The sequence below is a fragment of the Penicillium lagena genome (assembly GCF_028827675.1).
Source record: "Penicillium lagena strain IBT 129212 chromosome Unknown utg000006l_segment0_segment0, whole genome shotgun sequence".
NCBI classification, from domain to species: domain Eukaryota; kingdom Fungi; phylum Ascomycota; class Eurotiomycetes; order Eurotiales; family Aspergillaceae; genus Penicillium; species Penicillium lagena.
The window spans coordinates 2,845,516-2,866,520 of NW_026623227.1; the positions used below are offsets into that span (position 1 = coordinate 2,845,516).

The 21,005-nt window shown below is 52.1% G+C and overlaps 8 protein-coding genes across 8 annotated transcripts; 5 read left to right on the forward strand and 3 right to left on the reverse strand.

Annotated features, from left to right (window-relative positions):
• Nucleotides 1–279: 279 nt before the first annotated feature.
• Nucleotides 280–1,065, reverse strand: N7510_009303 (uncharacterized protein; the record flags this gene model as incomplete). Its single annotated transcript, XM_056981228.1, has 1 exon — nt 280–1,065. The coding sequence occupies one exon, from the start codon at nt 1,063–1,065 to the stop codon at nt 280–282; it is 786 nt and encodes a 261-aa protein (XP_056831437.1).
• Nucleotides 1,066–1,650: 585 nt separating this feature from the next.
• Nucleotides 1,651–2,112, forward strand: N7510_009304 (uncharacterized protein; the record flags this gene model as incomplete). Its single annotated transcript, XM_056981229.1, has 1 exon — nt 1,651–2,112. The coding sequence occupies one exon, from the start codon at nt 1,651–1,653 to the stop codon at nt 2,110–2,112; it is 462 nt and encodes a 153-aa protein (XP_056831438.1).
• A 1,169-nt stretch (nt 2,113–3,281) lies between these two features.
• Nucleotides 3,282–4,007, reverse strand: N7510_009305 (seipin co-factor family protein; the record flags this gene model as incomplete). Its single annotated transcript, XM_056981230.1, has 1 exon — nt 3,282–4,007. The coding sequence occupies one exon, from the start codon at nt 4,005–4,007 to the stop codon at nt 3,282–3,284; it is 726 nt and encodes a 241-aa protein (XP_056831439.1).
• Nucleotides 4,008–5,373: 1,366 nt separating this feature from the next.
• Nucleotides 5,374–5,712, reverse strand: N7510_009306 (uncharacterized protein; the record flags this gene model as incomplete). Its single annotated transcript, XM_056981231.1, has 3 exons — nt 5,374–5,390; nt 5,447–5,630; nt 5,698–5,712. The coding sequence occupies 3 exons, from the start codon at nt 5,710–5,712 to the stop codon at nt 5,374–5,376; spliced, it is 216 nt and encodes a 71-aa protein (XP_056831440.1).
• A 985-nt stretch (nt 5,713–6,697) lies between these two features.
• N7510_009307 (putative CECR1 family adenosine deaminase) lies at nt 6,698–8,471 on the forward strand (the record flags this gene model as incomplete). The annotated part of the gene is made up of 2 exons (XM_056981232.1): nt 6,698–6,815; nt 6,877–8,471. The coding sequence occupies 2 exons, from the start codon at nt 6,698–6,700 to the stop codon at nt 8,469–8,471; spliced, it is 1,713 nt and encodes a 570-aa protein (XP_056831441.1).
• Nucleotides 8,472–8,753: 282 nt separating this feature from the next.
• atg2 (uncharacterized protein) lies at nt 8,754–15,148 on the forward strand (the record flags this gene model as incomplete). Its single annotated transcript, XM_056981233.1, has 3 exons — nt 8,754–8,915; nt 8,990–15,076; nt 15,131–15,148. The coding sequence occupies 3 exons, from the start codon at nt 8,754–8,756 to the stop codon at nt 15,146–15,148; spliced, it is 6,267 nt and encodes a 2,088-aa protein (XP_056831442.1).
• Nucleotides 15,149–16,381: 1,233 nt separating this feature from the next.
• On the forward strand, nt 16,382–18,029 carry N7510_009309 (oxidoreductase, short-chain dehydrogenase/reductase family; the record flags this gene model as incomplete). Its single annotated transcript, XM_056981234.1, has 3 exons — nt 16,382–16,784; nt 16,836–16,900; nt 16,959–18,029. The coding sequence occupies 3 exons, from the start codon at nt 16,382–16,384 to the stop codon at nt 18,027–18,029; spliced, it is 1,539 nt and encodes a 512-aa protein (XP_056831443.1).
• Nucleotides 18,030–18,568: 539 nt separating this feature from the next.
• N7510_009310 (uncharacterized protein) lies at nt 18,569–20,566 on the forward strand (the record flags this gene model as incomplete). The annotated part of the gene is made up of 1 exon (XM_056981235.1): nt 18,569–20,566. The coding sequence occupies one exon, from the start codon at nt 18,569–18,571 to the stop codon at nt 20,564–20,566; it is 1,998 nt and encodes a 665-aa protein (XP_056831444.1).
• Nucleotides 20,567–21,005: the final 439 nt, after the last annotated feature.

Here is a 21,005-nt window from a genome sequence, read left to right on the forward strand (position 1 = left end):
CCCGTCCAGAAATGCCTACTTTTTAGCCACCAGCTTCTTATAGCTCGTCGGTAAATTATTATAGAGCTTCTCGAGTAGTAGCATATTCGTGATCTAATTTTACATAGGCACGCTCCCCTCGGAGTTCCCTGGGGAATTAAAATACTTACTGAAGCTTCTATTCTGTTTAAAAACAACGGATGGGAATCCTTTCCAGTTAGAAAAAGCACACAAACCGCCGCAATGAAAAGAACAAATTTTCTGGCCTCTACAAAGGAAGGCCAATCAATTACTAAATCATCAGTCAGTGGAAAAGCCACCAGGAATATAAAGGAGTATAGTATTGCTGAGGTGGAAGGGGGAAAGGGGGAAGAAAGGGAAGAGAAATACTGACAGCAAAGCTAACGTCAAATCCCCATGGATCTTCGCTTTCAGCTCAAGTTCAATATCCAAATTCAGATCCAGCCGCAGCCGCAATTGCTCGTCTCGACCGCCCTCCTCCTTTTGTTCCTTTTTAACACCGCCCAACACGCCACCGACAGCGTTGCCCGCGTTTTGCGTGACTCCATTCACGGCGTTGCCAGCGGTGCTCTGCACCAGCTGGCCAGGCTGTTCAGCGACACCACCCAATGCACCGAGGGGTCCGCCCTCCTGCTGGCCTTGGTGGACCTCAACCTGACGGGTTCGTCGGGTGCGCTGGCGTGGCTGAGGTTGGGGGTCTAGATCACTGCGATGGATGGATTCGGTGTCTGATTCCTGGGGGCGGGGAGGGGGACGATGTCGGCGGCGCCGGCGGTTGATGCGCTGGTCTCCTGGTTCTTGTTCGGGTTGTTGTACTTTTTCCGGTTCTTGTTGGGGTTCTTCTTGAGTCTGGGCTTGGTCCTGGTCTTCGCCCTGCTGGCTAGTCTCGCTGCCTTCGGTGTTTGGTTTAGACTCCTCCTGTTCGTGGTCCTGCTCAAACGGTGGCGAGCTTCGCTCTTGCTGAGCGGGACTGTTCTTCTTGCGGAGCTTGGGAGCACGCTTAGGCTTGGGTGTCGAAGCCTGGGAGTCCGGGTTTGGAGTTGGGGTTTTCTTCTGATCAGCCATAATAGAATAATAAGTGAGAGAAGGTTGGGCAAGAACGGGGTATATGATTGGGGAAGAGGATCAAACTTGGCATGACCAAATATGATGCTCGGTTGCTTCTCAGTCCGACCGTTTATATCGTCACACAAGCCACCCTTTGCCGCGTAAACCCGGCACATAAGGTATTGCCCCCGACGTCAGGCAGGTTGACAGGGCTCGGGTGTGGGGCACCCATGGGTCTGGAGTATCTGTGAGGATGTACTCATACTTCAGTAGACATTTTGCTCTGGTGGGGCTCCGGGGGGCCACCGTTGGATCGGCAGAAGACGATCCCTGTCAGAGGCCAATCAATGCAGTGACTAGCAACAATTAAGTAGATTAATCCCGATGTATCCCATGATGCCAATTCGAGATAGCTATTTTTTTTTTTTCGATTCGAGCCACGGGCGCTATCCCCCGGCTTCCCTTGGAAAATAAGATGACAAAACTTGTTTGGCCCCCTCCGTCACCACGCCACTCAACAGTCTACCAGTGCCTAGATTATCTGTCCTCCTTTTGATATACTTACTCACTCTCGGCCATTGAAAGACGCATTCACCGTACATCATGGCCACCGTTCAAAAGACCCGGGATCAACAGAAGCAATTTCCCATGCCGGACGAGGATGACTACTCGTCAGACAGCGGGGACTATGACAGTAGTGACGACTACGGCGAGGAAGAAGTGCCCCAGCAGCAAAATAAGCGGCGACGGCGACGATGGCCATTGCAAGAGGATGATAAAGAGGCCTATTCAGATGAAGAAGACGGCTATCCCTCCGATCAAGATTATTCCGATTATGATGACAATGATGACGACGCCGACGACTATGTGATGCAAGGCAAGGCGATGCTGCCGTACCAGCAGACCAACATGGTCGAGGAACAGCGCAGTTTTAGCCCCGTACCGCAGCAGAAAAATAAATCCGGCAGTGGTGATGGTCTGAAGTTGAGGCTGGAGCTGAATCTGGATATCGAGATCGAGCTCAAGGCCCGCATCACCGGCGATTTGACCCTCGCACTCCTGTGAGTTTGAATCTCCCTATTTCCATGCCCAGTCGCTCAGACAAGTATTAGAAAATAAAAATTTCCCGTTGGATTGCGGCGCTTAATTCAATTTAAATCATCTAGTCAGGATATGTCTCATTTCGCGTATATCGATCATTCCAAAATCCAATATGTTGCATAGAAGTTGGTGCACCGAATCCTGTGCTATGGAATATCAGAGGAATGATTGCTTGTCTTATCCATGATGGAGCACAAGAGATAATATATACATGAGGTCCAAGTGGTTCTTTGTATAGATTGTGAAGGAATTATTTCCGATGATGCGCCTTGGTTCCTGATCTGCACCAGCCCCGTATCACACCCACTTTCGATATCACACCACTTTCGATATTGTTGATTTGACCCAGTAGTCGAAGCAACCGAGACATAATCTTCCTAACACCCATCACGTTCTCGTTCTCTATCTATGTAGAAGGATTGGCTTTGACCTTGCCTGATACGCATATCTTCCTCGATATTACCAAATACAGAATAACGTTCAGTCGCAGTCCGCCGGACTCATCAGAGACGGATCTGATCCAGTTGGATAACGGGAAGTTTAATGAGCATATCCAAATTCCCTTCATACGTCGAATGAATGGAAGGTTGGATGGATGACAGAGCGGCAATATCGGCAGCGCGCTTCTTCTGGAATTGCGAGTGAGGATCCGACACCCTTCTCTCACCCCTCCTTATTCTCCTGTTCCGCCTCGTCTTTTAATTAACAGCTTATGCTGACCGAGTTTTAGGGAGAATTAATTTCTTAACCGCTTTCCTAGGGGACCGGGCAAACAGAGAACCTATCATCTTCTGTGGGGACTGCTGGCTGGAAATGGTACTACGTTTACAGAGAGGGATGGAAAGTGAAGGAGTTTCCTCAAATTCCATCGTTAGTTATGGTGGCGTGGACGGCCCTCCGGACCGCGTGGATCAACACGCCATTTCACCAGGTCAGAAATGACCAGAGCGGTTTGAATTTCATCCGATCACAAAGGATTGGGTTGATCAATCCTCCTCGTCTTCTGAACACTGCTGTTGGCGGGCAAGAAGCTTTAAATGGGAAAAGAAAATCAAGAGCTTGTCTTTTAACAATTTGTAATGTGCATTCAGAATTCAGATTCGAGTCCAATCGTACTACCTTTGACCAAAACTTTACTTATCGCTTTTCACTTCCGGGGTCTGGACCCCTTCTTGGTGTGTCTGGACCCCTTCTTGGTGTTTTTCGTTCTCGGTCTGAGTCTGTCCTTGCGGCAACCAGAAACGTGCGAGCATGCCGCCCAGATATCGTTGGTCGATGAACTTGATGAATCCATAGGTTATCCATTCCCAACCCCAGAGGGAGACACCCATCATACTCGCTATCAACAGGATCGGGCCGCCGATGAGCAGTGATAATATGAACCACAGAAGGAGAGCGACAGCGGCGACGGGGACTACCACAGCCAATAATACCAGTAAGGGCACTCCGCAGCAGATGAGCTGGCTGACAATAAACGTCGACGCAATAGGACGCTTCAGTGCAGCCTCGTATATTTCGATCTGCTGGGGCGGCGGCAGGAACCAGTGGACGAAATGCCTGATGGTATCTTCAAACCAGTCCACGGCACGAGGGAATGCACCCGAGATCCAGCCCGTAAATAATCGAAGCAGAGTCGAATAAGTTATTTCGTTATTAACGGATTCTTTTTGAGAGGACTCATCCGAAGGGAATTCACCGGGCATTAAAGGTTCACTGAGTTTATCCGCTGTCTGGAAGAGTGGTTCTGTTTGACCTGTGACGGTCGATTGAATATTATCGACGGATGCTGTGTCCGTGCTCTCGCGCGGGAGAAGGTTGGCGACACCTGTGAGACCGCTGGTACCAGTATTCAGGGACATGACGAATGACCGAGAAGTTAAATTATCTGCGAGCGTTAAAAGATCCAAAGAGAAAGACTTTGAAATTGTAAATCCTCTCAGATTAACAATCTGAGTAGATGTACGTAAATGTGGTTGAAAATGATTATTCGTTGAATGTACTTATAGGTATGATGGGCCGATGACGTAGGGGGATGTATCCTGCTTTTATCAACGAAATCAGTCAGGTGAATTTTCTTAGACACAGTTCTATGAATATATCCTTTCGTGCAAATATCTTTTGGTACACAGAAGGAAATGTACTTTCAACCCGCATGCATTGTCGATCCTGCTCTCGTCGCGGGCCGATAAGGCTTGCTAGCAAATAAGTTCATACTGTCGAGTTGATCATGCGTAGAATCAGATATTGTTTCTTTTTGAGGAACCCATGTTGCGCAAGCCGTGTTGCATGAGAGCCGAAGCGAATCTAGTTATTCATATCGGAGCGGTTTTTGTCTCGGTCATATTTCAGGGTCGCCGCGTGTCGAGTCCATCACTACTCAGAGAAGCTGTTGATAGCTGTCAGATTTCAACACTGTACCTAACAGAGTTGGCTCGTAGCCAGTCTCATCAAGCCTGGCAATATGCTAGAGTTATTCAGGCGATCTATCCGTTATCCTTGAATTTCTCTAGGGTAGAGGCTGTTACCCAAGCATTACAGTTCTCATTCTTCCGCACTGACACAGTTTATTGGCATCCCTTTTCACTTCACATCCTGACAACCTGTGAGCTGTGAAGCGAGTTCTCCGGCATTTAGCTTGGTTGAACTTTTAGATATTTCTGTTTCAAGCTCTTCCGCTTTATGCATTTTGATGTTCAAAAATCGACGTGATCACATGAAGGAAACCCACGTTCCAGCAACTTCAAACATCTTCCTCCCTCGTCCTAGACAAGGTCGACTGCCTCACTTGCAACAACGGCGTTTAGAACAAGTTCGCGGGTCTATTCGCTTGAGCTACGTGTTCGTTTGGGGTAAGCGCGAAACGGGCACAAGCACGTGGAAAGACGGAAAGCTGTAGAGCGCTAGTCGAATGTCAGACAGGTTTTTAGCATCTCGGGATATAGAGTGCAAGCGTGGTAGCAGCAGCATTTCTCAACACTCTTATATGGGGGTAACTAGCCGCTCGAAAGCACTTAGAGCAGCGATGACGACGTTCCGCTGGCCAGTACACTCCCTCTGTCTTACCAGCTGCTACTCTCAATCTCAACCATTCATCAACGAAATACGGCGGAAGGTTGGTTTAATTACTACGTTTACGAGGATTGGCGAAAAGGATTAATAGCTTCAAAACTGCTAATTATCAAATTCTGGTTTCATTCCTAATAAAATTGTACAGTAAAGATTCCTTTAGTGCTTGGCAGCCTCTAATGTGGAGATTAGCATCACATTCAACAAGTGTCTGTCAATGAGGGAGACTTACCCTTGTGAACATCAGCCTTGACGTCGTGGGACTTCTCGTCCTTCTTGTCGAAGATAGCATCCTTTGCCGCGCTGGCGCGAGTGCTGACGTTGGCTCCGGAATCCTTGGCGACGTTCTTGTTCGCCTCCTTGGAGGCCTCGGCACCAGTGCCCTGAACGGACTCCGAGACGTAGTTGGCAGCGTTCTAATATGGCTTTACGTTAGTAAAGGCGATGCAAAGAACACCATTCCGGAGCATATTGTTCGCGTACCTTGATGGTCTCCATAGTGACGAAGGTAGTTTGGTTATTCGGTTGAAGTGAGAATAGATGGTTTATTGATTGTTGGAAGTGAATGAGAGTATTCTACGAGGGGCAGGAAGGGCTATTTATCCCTTTGAGGACCTGGGCCTCGGCCTCTGAGGTTCACTATGTCATCGTCCGACGACCCAATCTATCCATGATTGAGACGTCATAGTTCGATTAGTCACGCATGGAAAGCAAGATTCTTGGCTAAGGCTTGGCACCCGCAATCAGGATACAGCGTGTCGAAGGAGAGCAATGATGCGGTGGACCCCACAAGTCGGAGGGTCGCCCTGGCTGGGCCTTGTTTCGACGGACAACTGGATGGAAAATGCGAGCGCCAATGACGGAAAATGGCACCGTGGCGCTATTATTTTCGGCGCCTGATTTACCGCCAGCTAGCGTTGGGGTAGTCTAGATTTCGTTACACCAGCACCTACTTCTCCCCTACTTAGCTTGATTCTCCTTGTAGCCAGCACCGCGTTAGTTACCGGGTTCGCCCGAGTTGAACACGTGTTGTAACTTTTTCGGGGCTTATTTTTGTACTCTTTTCCTCTAGGACGTCTGGATCGTGACCAGTCTAATCCACCCAAGGGTATGCATACATCAGCCTCATCCCAGCCCATGCTCAACAGCTCATCTATCGTCCACCGCCTCCCGAATTTTCCTGGGGAATAAAAGTACCCGCCCTGAATGGCGGGGTGCCGGCTAGAACCGGCGCTCCAAGTCGCCTCGATCTTCCATTTCTTCTGCTGCGTCTAAAAACAGAGGTACCATTACGCGGCGGTTGCAAGGATGGGAAATCTCGCATAATGGATACTACCTGGACGGGTACCTAGGTAAACACAAAGAGTAGGTACACTTAGTCAGTGAACTGCGGAATGTTGCAAACGGCAGACCACGGCAGACCAGGCGGGGATCTTATCTGCCCCTCCAACGTGACCTGTACACTTCTCTACATAATTACAATATGGGCGACGTAGACTGGGAACTGCAGCAGGGTGTTCCCCAAGTGGAAGACCCTTTCATCCAGCAATACCTGCGAGGGCGCGATGCCCTGATCGCCGAGGAGCAGAAGCGCCGCCATGGTAGGTCCGACCTATGTAGGCAGGGTTTGAGGCAGACGATGTTGACTGACGGACTCGCCAGACTTTACCCTGCGCAAGTCGCTCTCGCCCATCGCCGCCAGAGCGTGCAAAATTGTCTCGCACATCCGCGACCAGGAGCGCCGCCAGGTCTGGTCAACCGGCTTAGACACCGCAGCCGCCCATGAGTCCGACGAGATTTTGTACCCGGGCGTCATGTTCAACCTGGCCAAAGGCCGCATGGAGCAGACCAAACTCTGGCAGATTGTCCAGAAGATGCCCAAGGGCTCGCTCCTGCATGCCCACATGGATGCCATGTTTGACATCGACTTCCTGATCGACCAGGCCTTGGCGACGCCCGGTATCTACATGTCGGCGCCGAAGCCGTTGCTTACGCCCAAGGACTACGAGTCGGCCCCGATCAACTTCCAGTTCTCATCCCAAATGCCAGCAGAGGACCAGCCCAGTGTGTGGTCCGAGGGATACGAGTCTTCCTCATTTACCCCGATCGCCAAAGCGGCGGCGTCCTTCCCCAAGGGCCAAGAGGCCGGCTTCCGCGACTGGCTGAAGAGCCGTTGTGTGCTCATGCCCGAGCACTCCTACCACCATCACCACGGCGTCGATGCCATCTGGTCCATCTTTGAGAAGACCTTCCCCGTCGTCAACTCCCTGGTGAACTACGAGCCCATTTTCCGGGCATGTTTCCGCCGCATGTTGGCGCAGCTCGCGACAGATGGGGTGCGGTACGTCGAGTTTCGCATCGCGTTTCTCTTCCAGTATCGCAAAGAAGGCCACGAGACACCCGAGACAGATTATGGAGAGTTCTGTCGCGTGGTCGAGGAGGAAGTGGCCCGGTTCAAAACCACGGAAGAAGGAAAGCACTTCTATGAGGCGCGCATCATCTGGACGACCATCCGGCGGTTCTCCAATAAGGAGATTATCGAGAGCATGAAGCAGTGCATCGCCATCAAACAGGCGTTTCCAGACCTCATCTGTGGATTCGATCTCGTCGGGCAGGAGGACCGAGGCCGGCCGCTGGTGGATCTCGTCCCGGCGCTGTTCTGGTTCCGCAAACAATGCCTCGAGGAAGAAGTCGACATTCCGTTCTTTTTCCACGCCGGTGAATGCTTGGGAGACGGCGATGCGACCGATCACAATCTGTTCGATGCCATCCTCCTCGGGACCCGGCGCATCGGCCACGGATTCTCACTGTTCAAACACCCGCTGCTCATCGAGCTCGTCAAGGAAAAGAAGATCCTCGTGGAATGCTGCCCGATCTCCAACGAAGTCCTCCGTCTCACCAGCTCCATCAAGAGCCATCCGCTCCCGGCACTGCTCTCCCGCGGCGTGCCCGTCTCCCTCTGCAACGACGACCCGGCGATCCTGGGACATGGCCGAAACGGACTGACGCATGATTTCTGGCAAGCTCTCCAAGGGCTGGATAATGTGGACCTGGTGGGCCTGGCAATGATGGTCCAGAATTCGATCCGCTGGAGCTGTTATGAAGACCAGTCGACGGCGGAGTGGAAGGGGGAGGTGCACGAGGGCATTCTGGGCGAGGGGATCAAGGCGGCGCGCTTGCGGGAGTGGTGCTCGGAGTTTGAGAAGTTCTGCGAGTGGGTGGTGTTGGAGTTTGCCGAATTTGACGAGGATGAATAGTTGATCATAGAGGAATGAAAGAGCAAGTCGGAGCCAAACGCGTGTTGTGTGCTGATCGGTGATTGATCGCCCCGTAACTCGTCAGTCGCCCGTAGTTATCGTTATCAGCTGCTGCGGAACGTCATGCACACCTCCTTCCCGTTCCCTCTCTAGTTATGTATGTACCACTCTTTCCCAACTGATTCACTCTCATTCTCTCCGTCTTCCCTCGTTACCCGCTCGATGATGCCCCTGATGGTCCCTGCATGATCGAGCCTCCCCTGGCTCCCTACCCCTCTCAACATGGCCTACTTCTTGCCATCCTTCTTCCAGAAGCGGCTGCTCAGGTATGCCCTGTCGCGTCTGGGTGTGGTAGACACCGACGCCCTCGACCCGGACAACCTGGGCATCCGCTGGGGCCAGCGGAGCACCGTCGAGTTACGCGATATCGGCCTGAAGCTGGAGGTGAGTCTGCGCGGGCGTGGCGGGGTGATGGTGATCATCATCCCCACTGTCTACTCAAAGCTGACTCCAAACAGAAACTAGCGACCCTCCTCCACCTCCCGTCGTCATGCGAGATTCTTGCTGCTCGCGTGCAGTTCCTGCGGATCACGGTCCCTGCTGATATATACTCGAGCGGGATCATTTGCGAGGCCAGCGGGATCGATGTACATGCGCGCTTGGTACCTGAAGAGCCATCCCATGGAGATCAGGGGAATCCACGAGGACTAGGCATCCATGAGGCAGGCACGGAACAGGTTCTTCCCACGCCGTCTGGACTGGCCGAGTCGTTCCTGGAGACCGAGCCAAAGGCAGAGAAAGAGGAGCTCCAAGCCGCCATTTCGTCGCGGTCGCAGGTTTTACACCGCACATCGTCATCGCTCAGCGCCGATGAGGATGAGGAGCTCGGACTTGGTAGCGAGACACTATCGCTCCCCAGCTTTGTGGCGGCGTTTCTCAAGGGTGTTGCGGATCGCTTTCAACTGAAAATCCTAGATGTAGCCGTGCGTCTGGATATGGAGATGAAGTCCGATCGGCCTTCAAAACGACAGGCGGAGGAGAAACCGGATCTTGTGGGGGGATTGCTGAGTGTCAAGGAGATCGATGTGCATGGGGTGTCCGCATTCACTGCGGGCCCAGACGAGGCGCTTCCTCTGCGGGAAGGCATGCGGCTAGTTTCTCTGGTGGATATCGATGTCAGCTTGGTGTCTGATCCGACGGTTTTTTCGAACTATTCACGCTTTGCGGCTCCCGCTTCTCCGACTACCACAATGCGCTCGAAAGGCAGCCAGCCATCGAGCAGGGCTCCCTCGCCCTCGTTTTCTGATTCTTCCGCCTCGGAGGCCGCTCTCGCTATGACGCAGTCAACGATCCTTGAACCTCCTCGAAATTTAGTTGCTGGAAGCGCGACACAACCCGGTGTTGAGGCGTCTACATTCTCTAATGACGGCCGATTTTCGGACGCGGGCTCGGAATCTGAACGAGATAGATATCCTGAGGACTCTCAAATCTTTGGCCATGATGATCCCTTTCGGGACAATCCTGGGTATTTGGATTCGGTGATTGATACCCAGCTTGATGATTTGGATGTTGAGCGGTCGCGCGGGAGTGGGAGATACTCCCATGGTCTTCCATCACATACCCGCCGAGATATTGAAGATGCTGAAAATATAGGTGATAGCATATATGGATCACGATTGAGCGACACGCAGAACAGTGGTCAGGCTGGAACTGGAACTGCGGCCTTTGCAACGTCTCCTCGCCTCATGAACGATGATTTTCAGCCAAGCCTACCACAACACAAATCTCGCTCCTCGATACCCTCTGGGTCTGGCAGTGCAGGCTCCGCACCAGAAACGCCAAATGCAGATCTATCCGAGTCCAAATTTTTCTCACACGATGAAGCCCAGAGTCTATATATGAGCGCTATTAGCGGAGGCCCTGGTGGAAGCTTTATGCCAAAGACCCCTGGAGGTTGGGACTCTTTCAATGACGGCAATGTGGAAAGAACCTCTCAAGATGTTGTGAAACCCCCCCACAGTTATCCCGGTGAAGAAGCTGAGCCCGCCCACCACGACCAAGACGAAGGCACCACTTCAACCCCCAAACACTCAGCTCCATCCAACTCGTACCTCGACGAGCACCAGGGTTCAGATGATCTTCAGGCCCAGTCTCAATCTGCCTCTCCCGATAGAGTTTCGACTGGATCATCACCCTCCTTCGGCAAACCCAGTGAATTAAGAAAACCAATCTGCAATATTGACAAGGTATTGGTATGGCTGCCGTCTCCACCTCCAGATGAAGGACTCTCGGGCGATTCATCGCCGTCGCTAGCTCGACAGAGAGCAGATAGTGATCCGAAACTTCTCGCGGCTGGCCTCCGTGCTCCTACAATCGAAGACAGTCTTCTCGCTTCCAGGACGTATGCATCGACCCGGTTTCGAAGCGGGTCCATTGACTCTCGCGGATCCCATGAATCCGAACCGCGGCTCTCGGAGCACTCTGAGAAGCAAGCCACCTCTCATCTGCATGAGCTGGCATTGGAAGTGCTCTCGGGAACAATTTACTTTGACATCGCGACTGGATGGCTTTTGACAAAGATTGGGCAACGGATATTACATCTTCTTGGGGGACCTGAAGAGAAGAAGCCAAAAGAGCCGCAACTTCCATCAGATCAAACCGGGCTTGCAACATCTCTCAATCTTGTCGTCCACCGATTTGCTGTCAAGTTCATCGAACATATTCCTGGAATCTCTTCCGAGCGTGCCGGTGTACCTTTGCCACTTTCTGGAAACTCCATTGAAGACATCATTCTTCAGTTGACCATGTCTGGTCTGAAAGCTCGCCTGTCCACTGGGTCGACGACAAAGATCTCTATTGATGTGTCGAAATTTGCATTCGGATTTGCTTCAGACAACCTCATCTCTTTCAACGAGACATTGAAAATGCGCGAGTCCACCCGGGATATGCAGACGCCTTCACAAGGAGACATCTCTCTCTCGGTAACCAGATCAGCGGATTCAACCAAGATTAGCATCTCCACGCTGCCTCTCCAGTTCAATCTCAATATACAGCGTCTAGAAGAAGCCCTGGGTTGGATGGGTGGGCTGAGCACGATTTTGGAACTGGGAAGCTCTATCTCATCCGTGTCAACTGTCAAAGGCAGTCCAACGAACCCAAGGAAACCGCATCGCGGTGTCCACTTTGAGACACCCGCTCCAGCAGACACGGCCAAAAGTGCATCCGCGCCTTGGAAGGTGAATGCTCGGGTAGGCGGTATCGTGTTGGATGTGATAGGTGAAACACACTATCTCAACCTGACTACAACTGCCGTCAAGATTGTCAGCCGGTTTGAGGGCATTGGTGTGCAGATCGACAAAGCGAAATTGAGTGGGCCGCTTCGACTTGATGATGATCTTCATGATGCTCCTGCCAAAGCCACTCTGAGCAATATCAGAGTTGAATTCCTGTTTGCGCCGAAGGAAGTCGACCTCGATCGTCTTCTGACGCTGATCACCCCGTCCAAAGACAAGTACGATGATGACGATGATATCATGCTGGATACACTACTTCGACAGCGACGGCAGGGCTCTGTTCTGAGAATCACAGTGGCCGGAGTGAAGGTTGTTGTTTCAAACACTGCAGGCTTGCACCCTCTTTCATCACTTGGTGTTGAACTGAGCCGGTTATCCAACGTCACGAAGTACCTACCTGAGGACGATCGTCCGGGTATTCTCATTCTGGCACTGGTGAGAGACTTTGACGGCCAGATTCACGTGGGAGGCGAAGTTGGAGATATTAATGTTCACCTTGCCAACCCCGAGGTTGCCTATATAACCATGCCTTCGTTGGTTGCCCTCCAGATCGGAACAATGACTGTCTTCCGCAATGAAGATGAGCAGCTGCTAGGCGAGACGCTGTTGCCGAGCAAAGATCACACCCAGATTCACCCGCATCCACCGATTCTGATGGCCCGTTTTATTCCTGATGAAATGGATCCCACGTTCAAAGTCAAGTTGCATCACCTGCGTGTTGAGTATACCATACCATCTGTCATGGCTTTCTTTGGACTGGGTGGCAACATGACCAGTGGTGACTTGGCCAGTGGCATGGTGGATTCTATTGCCAATATTGCCGAGTTACAGCCTTCCCAGGACGCAGAAGTGACGGTGAATACACCAACTTCTGCTACAAAACCTGTAAAATTGGCTGTCATCTTCAGAGACTGTGTTCTGGGCCTCAATCCTCGCAATTCCCCCGCAAAGGGCCTTGTTGTGTTGACGAATGCCAAATTCGGAGGCTCGATGCATGGACAAGAATCATCAGAGGCCAAACTGGACATCCGAAAAGCGTCGCTTATGATAATTGACGACGTGGGAATTGTCGGCACGGCCGATAACCTACATCGTCGTGGTTCAGCCGTCACTCAAAGTAATCAAGTTCAGGCATACATCGACCAAGGCTACGTTCCCGTCTCTTCGATTTCATCCGCGACCGCTGTCGTGAAGCTGATGTGTCTTTCCGAAGAAGGGGTGCAGTCAATAGATGTGGAGCTACGAGATGATCTTTTGATTCTCGAGACCTGCGCAGATTCAACGCAGACTCTTATCAGCATTATAAATGGTCTTCAGCCTCCAATTCCCCCGAACCCCACCGTCAAATATCGGACGGAGGTCACTCCTCTTCACGACATGCTCGCTTCATTTTCGGGTGATGCATTCACCGCAGACCCTAACTTTCCTTCCGAGCTTGACGAACCGCTCCAGCCAGATATTCTCGAAGACGAGTTGGAGTACGTCAGTGATTTCTATCCTGTACAACGAGGCTCGAGTAGTGGCGGCCCTGCCGCTGCTACGGGGGTATCTGAAACCCAGGACCTGCTTGACAGTTTTCATTCTCAATATCAGGTCTCGTCCAGTATCGGCGAACTGGAGTTCCAGGATGACCATTTCGCAAGGCAATCTGCAGTTGGAGGAACCGCCCACCGATGGGATTCCACTCACAACACTTACGGCCTTTCAAACGACTCGAAGCTTCAACGCAGCCCTCTCCGAGTACGCGTTCGTGATGTTCATGTTATCTGGAATCTCTTCGACGGCTACGACTGGCAACAGACCCGAGATACCATCTCCAAAGCAGTCAAAGAGGTCGAGACCAAGGCCACAGAGCGACGATCGCGAACAACGCGGATGTCACCCAGCGCGGAGGACGAAGAAGAGTCCGTCATCGGTGATTTCCTGTTCAACTCAATCTACATCGGCATCCCAGCCAACAAAGACCCGCGCGAGCTACAACGCGTGATCAACCGCGACATTGACGACCTCGCAAGCGAGACAGGGAGCTACGCTACTTCGACAACGGTGACGGCCACCGCAAGCCGCCAGGGTCGATCATCGTCTATGCATAGGAAAAAGTTGCGTCTGCATCGCAGCAAACATCACAAGATGACCTTCGAACTGCGCGGGGTGTGTGCGGATCTGGTTGTTTTCCCGCCGGGTTCCGACGAGACTCAGAGCTCGTTGGATGTGCGCGTCCATGATCTGGAGATTTACGACCATGTACCCACGTCCACGTGGAAGAAATTCGCTACGTACATGCATGAGGTTGGCGAGAAGGAAAGCGGGACGAGTATGATTCATCTGGAGATTTTGACTGTCAAACCTGTTCCTGAGCTCGCGGCTTCAGAGATTGTTCTCAAGGCGACCATTCTTCCGCTGCGACTACATGTCGACCAAGATGCCCTGGACTTCATGAGCCGGTTCTTCGAGTTCCGCGACGAATCTGCCGAGTCCGCCAGCGTCCCCGGAGACGTCCCATTCCTGCAACGAGTGGAGGTGAACGCCGTCCAGGTGAAACTTGACTTCAAGCCCAAGCGGGTCGACTACGCGGGGCTCCGGTCCGGTCGAACTACAGAATTCATGAACTTCTTCGTGCTGGATGGTGCTGACATGGTGCTTCGCCATGTGATCATCTACGGGGTCTCGGGCTTCGACCGGCTGGGCCACACGCTCAACGACATTTGGATGCCGGATATCAAGCGCAACCAGCTCCCCGGCGTTCTTGCCGGCCTCGCACCCATCCGGTCATTGGTGAATGTGGGCGGGGGCGTGCGAGACCTGGTTGTCGTGCCCATGCGCGAATATCAAAAGGACGGCCGGATCGTCCGAAGCATCCAGAAAGGCGCCCTCGCCTTCGCCAAGACCACGTCCAACGAGCTGATCAAGCTGGGCGCCAAACTGGCCATCGGCACGCAGACTGTCCTCCAGGGCGCGGAGGATCTCCTGGCCTCTCCAAATGCCGCGATGGCATCGGAGGAAGACCAAGTCGACGAAGACGAAACCAAGAGGATTTCCTTGTATGCCGACCAGCCCATCGGGGTGGTCCAGGGTCTCCGCGGCGCGTTCACAGGTCTCGAGCGAGACCTGCTTCTGGCGCGCGATGCCATCGTCGCCGTGCCGGGGGAGGTTGTGGAAAGTGGCAGCGCCCGAGCCGCCGCCAAAGCCGTGTGGAAGCATGCGCCCACGGTTATCCTGCGTCCGGCCATTGGTGTTTCCAAGGCCGTGGGCCAAACCCTGCTCGGCGCGGGTAATACATTGGACCCGAGCAATCGGCGGAAAATGGAAGATGTGAGTGGCGTTTCCCCTGCATTATGTCAAAGATTGACTAACCTGTTGTTCCAGAAATATAAACGACATTGATTGACTATGGGCATTGTAGCTTAAAGGAGATACCCTTTTTTTTTCTTTTCTGTTTCTGGCCATCGCTTGACACTCACGATTACGACGCATGAAATGTACCACGACCGCAACGACTGACTACTTGCTCTGGATCTGTCGCATGTGCACACCACGAATCATGCCTCGGGAGTTAATTTTGTTTCTTTTTGGCTTGTGAATACTTCTAGTGCACTTGAGCGTAAATTGAATTGGACGATCTATGCTAGCTTTCCCTTCCACGGCCCTTCTAGAAAACCGCAGGTATCCCAATCCAGCGATCTCGCCACCGGAATCCCGGGGGCTGAGGCATCCACCGGGTGTCCATGTGCCCCAGTGCATAGGGCTGCAAAGCCACGCCTGCAGCCACGGACCGCAGCCACGGGATCAGCGCTGCAGGTGTGTACACCATGATTTTGGGGCCTTCTGGTTGCCATACCCAAGGGTCACCCATCATCTCATGATTCATTCATACACCCGGACGGGCTGGACCGCGCAGTCCTGTTTCATTCATCCCCAGGAACGCCGAGGTCCAGCCGACATTTTTTCTTCGGAAAGTGGAGAGTTTGCTGATGAGAGATTCTTGCCACCGCCGCCTGCCAGCCAATCGATCCCCCTGGCTCAGCCGCAAGTGATGCCTCGATCGGCTCGATCGGCGCCCCGACTGGCTGTGACGATCCGGAGGGCTGGACGGCATCGCTGCTCTGCTGGGTGATTGGCTACAGGCGCAAGTTAACTACGCAGGTCATCTACTGCACTAGTGTGTCTGTGAAAACGGATCCCTCCTTACATCCCCCACACACTCACTCACTAATTCACTAGCCTGCGACACATAAGAAACCAGCCTCGTTCTAAAAGAAGATTCTTTTTTCTGATCATCCGGAAATGGCAAGGTGACGTCGTCCACTGGTCCCGCCCGGCGCATAATGGCCATTCTTCATGGTCGAACCACCGGTTCGCCTTAAGAAGACCCATCGTTCCTGTTCCAGGCCTTCCAGACTTGCCCAGGTACCGGTCCCGACTGTCCCGGTCTGTTCCTACATAAAACTATGGGACCTGGCGGTTTTGCGATGGGTCGATTTGACTACTGCGTCCCTTGCAGCGTTGTTGGAGTTTCTTCCTGTGACGCATCACTTTTCCCCCACGAGATGGTCCATACCGCCTGTTTAATGTCATACTGAAGCAAACCGTTACAAGAGGCAAAAAAAGCAAGTAAAAATGGCGGACGACTTGGACGACTCGATGCGTCTTTGGCGCTATGCCAGCGAGCTGCTGGACGGCTCGTCTAGTCCGGACGACCTTCACAACGGGCAGGCCCCTCGCTCCATCAAGGGTTTTACGGGAGCACTGTCCCTTCACGAATACCGCAAGTCGCTGTCGCAGTCGCATGAGCGCGTCGGCGATCCTGCCGATCGTGGTTCAGGGAGGACTCTCAAGCGCAAGCCCCGGGCCCTGAATTTGAATTGGAACAAGTCCACTCCGGCGTTCTCCTCTCTTTCTTCCTATCCGGTGTCTGTGTCGTCTGCGACGTCCAGTACTCCTCCGCTGTCGCCGTCGTATTCTCATAGTGTGGTCTCTCAGCGCAGTGAGCAGGACTCTGAGGTCTTTGATAGTATCCCTGGTATGTTGCCCTCCTAAACAAAGTACCTGGCCCCTACTGACTCTGGACTAGCTCCACGGGTGACTCTTGTCTCGGACAATTCTGCGCGTCCCAAACCAAATAACCGCAAGCGGGTGGTGAGTTGTCTGAAACAACATGTCTCAAAAAGACAAATGCTGACTCTTGTCCCCCCAGAACACTTATCGCGAGAAACGACAGAGAACCGCCCAAACCCCAGCTCATCACTCTCCTCTGGCTCAGGAAGATCCCAAAATGCTGGCACACACCACCCAAGCAGCCGCGATCGTCTCGCACGGCGGGGCGTCGTTTGAGATCTTGAACCCGCGCAAGTCGCTGGATGTGGCTCGCATCGTCTCGTTCATTGAGGATGTTGATGGCTGCTCGATGTTCTCCGACAACAGACGAGACTCTCGGATCTCGTCCACTACTTTCTCTCTCGAGCAGGGTCTGGACCGCATCTCTCTCTCCCAGTTCACAGACGCTTCGCTGCCATCGCATTACTCCTCGCAGTCTCTATATTCTTCTCTACCGGGGCTCTACCCCATGCCCAAGTCGCCACTAACAGGGAATGACCGGATTCGTTCCCTGTCTGAATATTCTACCGACTTACAACAGGCCGATTTGACATCGCCGCCTCTTGATGAGGATAACCACGCACACTACTACGAACAGGACCAAATCAACCACGACCTCCTCAGCGACGCACCACACAGCAATAATACACACATGACTTCCATCCCTGAACGTTACGACGAAAGAAGGGAGCCATGTTCTCCTGGCTCCCAACCAACCCTCTACTCCGGAGGCAGTGACATCGGCGAACCTGGGTCCCCCGTCTACGCCAACGGCGAATGGGCCCAGGTCAACGAGCGAGACCGCGGTATCTTCTTCGACCTGCCCCAGCCTGCACTCTCTCCCGCTATTTCTCCTTCTTCCACTGTCCCCCCGACACCAGCTCACTCGGACACATACCACCCTTTCCCATCATCTAGCTACGCAAGCCTCTACGATCCGTACGACCCTCTCTTCCTGGATCCGCATATCCGCGAGGTCTTAGCTGCTGCCACGGCAGAGAACATGGGTCTCCGCGCCTCTGGCCCGGCGCGCGCGCTGGACGACCTGCAGCGCCGGTCTCGCGATCCCTCGTCTGGACAGTTGGGAAGTCGCAGAGGCAGTGAGCGGAAAGCTTCGTTTTCGCAGCGGGTGGGCTTTCGGAAGTTTTTTAGCTGGCGTGGGGGTCACTAAACTTAGATTTTTTTTTCTTTTCTTCCCTTCTTCTTCTTCTTCTTCTTCTTTTATGTGATATGATATGATATGGCTTTTGGATATGCCTGATGGGATGATGGGATGACGGACTTGGGATATGGGCTGGTTCTATACACTTTTATCTTATTCTTGTATACTACTTTTTCCTCACTTCTATCTGGAGTCAGGGACTCGTTTTTTGCATCGATACACTCATGGAATACATGATCACTGAATCGGTTCTTTTCATTTTCATTCATGATCTCTCAATAATTATATCTCAGAATACTTTAGGATTCCATCAATATTCTACATATATCGGCCGGGGGCTGTATGTGGAGAGCAAAGTCCTTGGCGAAGTGCACGGTTGACAATAACCAACTGAAATTGGCCACGTACAGTCATTAGTGCAGTGGAGAGAGGGTTTCTGGACTTCTCAAAAACACAATTACTATTTCTTCGCGGCTCCAACCCTCAAACACTGAGGAGTGAGATGCGATAATTATCTTCCTTACTGATTGTCAAGTCCCATGCACAGAATGGCCGATAACGACCACACAACAGCCATACAACTCGCACCAGGCGCTCGAATGCCAATATTCAAGGCGAGCGACAAAGTGCTGCTGATGATCATTTTGGCGAAGTTGACCGAGGAGGAAAGGCTGAAACTTATCCATTATTACCAGGAATCTTGCTCTGGTGGCGTGGAACTGAAAACATGGACTCCGTCCCAGGCACTGCTTAGGTCCATTGCGAAGCAAAGCTCCCATCGGGACAGCCAGGCCAATCTGTATGCTCTGGCAATTCTCGCCTTTCGGTCCGGCCTAGAGTTTAAGAAAGGAACTAGTTTTATCGTGGCGGATGAGCTCACGAAACGCCAACTCACGCGCTGCTGTCGTCCTGGGGAAAGGGAACATATTTCGGTGGTTACCATGACTGTCCGGCTAAAGACATCTATGATCGCGCCTTCAGAGTCAGGCCCGAATTCGCATCCTGGCACTGAGCCAAAAGATGAAATTTATGTCTTCTCCGACCGTTCAACCAAGTGTTCGACGAAGCTGCTAGAAGAGGTTGTTGAACCTCAAACTGTGGAGTTCTTCACAGAATACCTGCAAAAGGAGAAAACATGTGAGATTTCCAACTGCATACAAAGTGGCAGGAGACTTCATGATCCGGATGCGTGTATGTTTACCGTCGGCACTGTTATGCCGACAGTGCGAGAGAAATACTACAATACTGTAGCATCAGTTCTGACAGCTCGCCAATTGCCACCAGAGCTGGTAGGCGAGGTTATATCTCAATCGGATTCTGCTTTGCCTACTAAGATGCCTTTGTGGGAACGCCAGCAGAGTAGAGAGCATCTTCTCCTTTTTATCCTTTTTCCCACAACGACAAACGAGCTTCAAAGAAGCCAGAAGATCATACAAGAAGAACTGAACAAGATTATTAAGAGAGAGTATGATGGGCGAAAAGAGATGTCAGTCGAACTCATATCACAAGATCGTCATCATGCTCGGTCTCGCCGCGAGGTGTTGGAACTTTGGGAGAAATTCCGACAGCACGAGGGTGATCAGAGACCTGGCGATCCAGTTCTCAATGTTCTCCTTAGTCCTATTGAAGACCAGCACATAAGCTCAGCACAATTTGCTGCAGTGTGTTCTCAAATCAGATATGCAACATACATGATTCGGATACCTTTAAGCTCTATCGCCAGAATAAAATGGGCAGAACACTTTAAATTCATGCAAGAAGACTTTGTGCGCCTTGAAATTGAAAAGATCGAGGGAGTGTGCGATCCGGACCAGCCATGGTATTACAATCCGCCGTCATGGCGACCAGCAAATGATGACAAGGAGCTACGTCCCGGAATGGAAGACACTGGGTATGCCTCGGTCTTCTATCTCACTAAAGATGTCCCAGAAGATAGGGACCGACAAATCCGAAAAGTTCTCATGGAAAGTGACGTCGACGAAGACGTAGACTCAGACTCAGAGAATATGCCTGTGGTCCCTAAGGGCGTCTGTTTTGTTCCCTGGGACGGCAAAGACGACGCCACGCAAGAAGACATCTGGAATATCGTCTGGGAGTTTTACAAGTCCGAAGGACTTGGCCCTACGTGTCCGCACTTCATCTGTATTGATCAGACATCTGCCAGTGATATCGGAACAGTACTCCTGGTAAAGCCCGATATTTTCAAATTTGGTAAAAAGTTACAGAGTGAGGAGGGATACCTGAAGGGTGTACCTGGCCCAAGATTGCGCGGATTCCTCGCCACTCGCGTGCGTACAGGCTCCGCGCATCAAAAAATGCTGAGTGCTGGCCATGCTTTCACACGCATGGCATGGATTGGACTGGATTCCAATGTGACTAGATTTTACCGGCCAGAGTGGCCGGCGCAGGGGGTACTTCCTTTTGAGTGGGTTGACCCGACTGGTGGTGACGACGAAGAAAATGAGTACCGGAAGTTGGGCGGATGGGATGAGTTCAGGCATGAACTTCCGTGGACTGATTTTGAACGGATTAGGATAAGGAGATAGTGGCCCGTAATAACGCGAGCAAAGGAGTCTCGTCAACTTGCATCCGCTGAAGACACAGTGTCTAGAATGCATAGTGATACTTTCCAATACTCGTTTTACAGCGGTTGTATCTTCTGGCCTGCACATATTTCTACTTCTACTGTAGCTAAGGCGAGTAGCGGTGGTGTAGTGGTAGGCACCCCGAGGTAACTTGCAGGACGAGGCTTCGTCACCTTCACCTTGTAGGATTTGGTTCAATTGTTCAATTCCCAACGCTGGCACCACGTTTTTAAGTGATTTGTCGTCAGCGAAGACTCGACGATGACAGAAATTGTGGCCTGGCCGCCGAGGTGTCAGTCCCCCCACAACAACGGGCAGGTGGTTCCGATCACCTGATCGTCTTCATCTTTAGCCTCGACACTACGCGATCTCGCTAAGATATAATACTCTGTTATCTAGT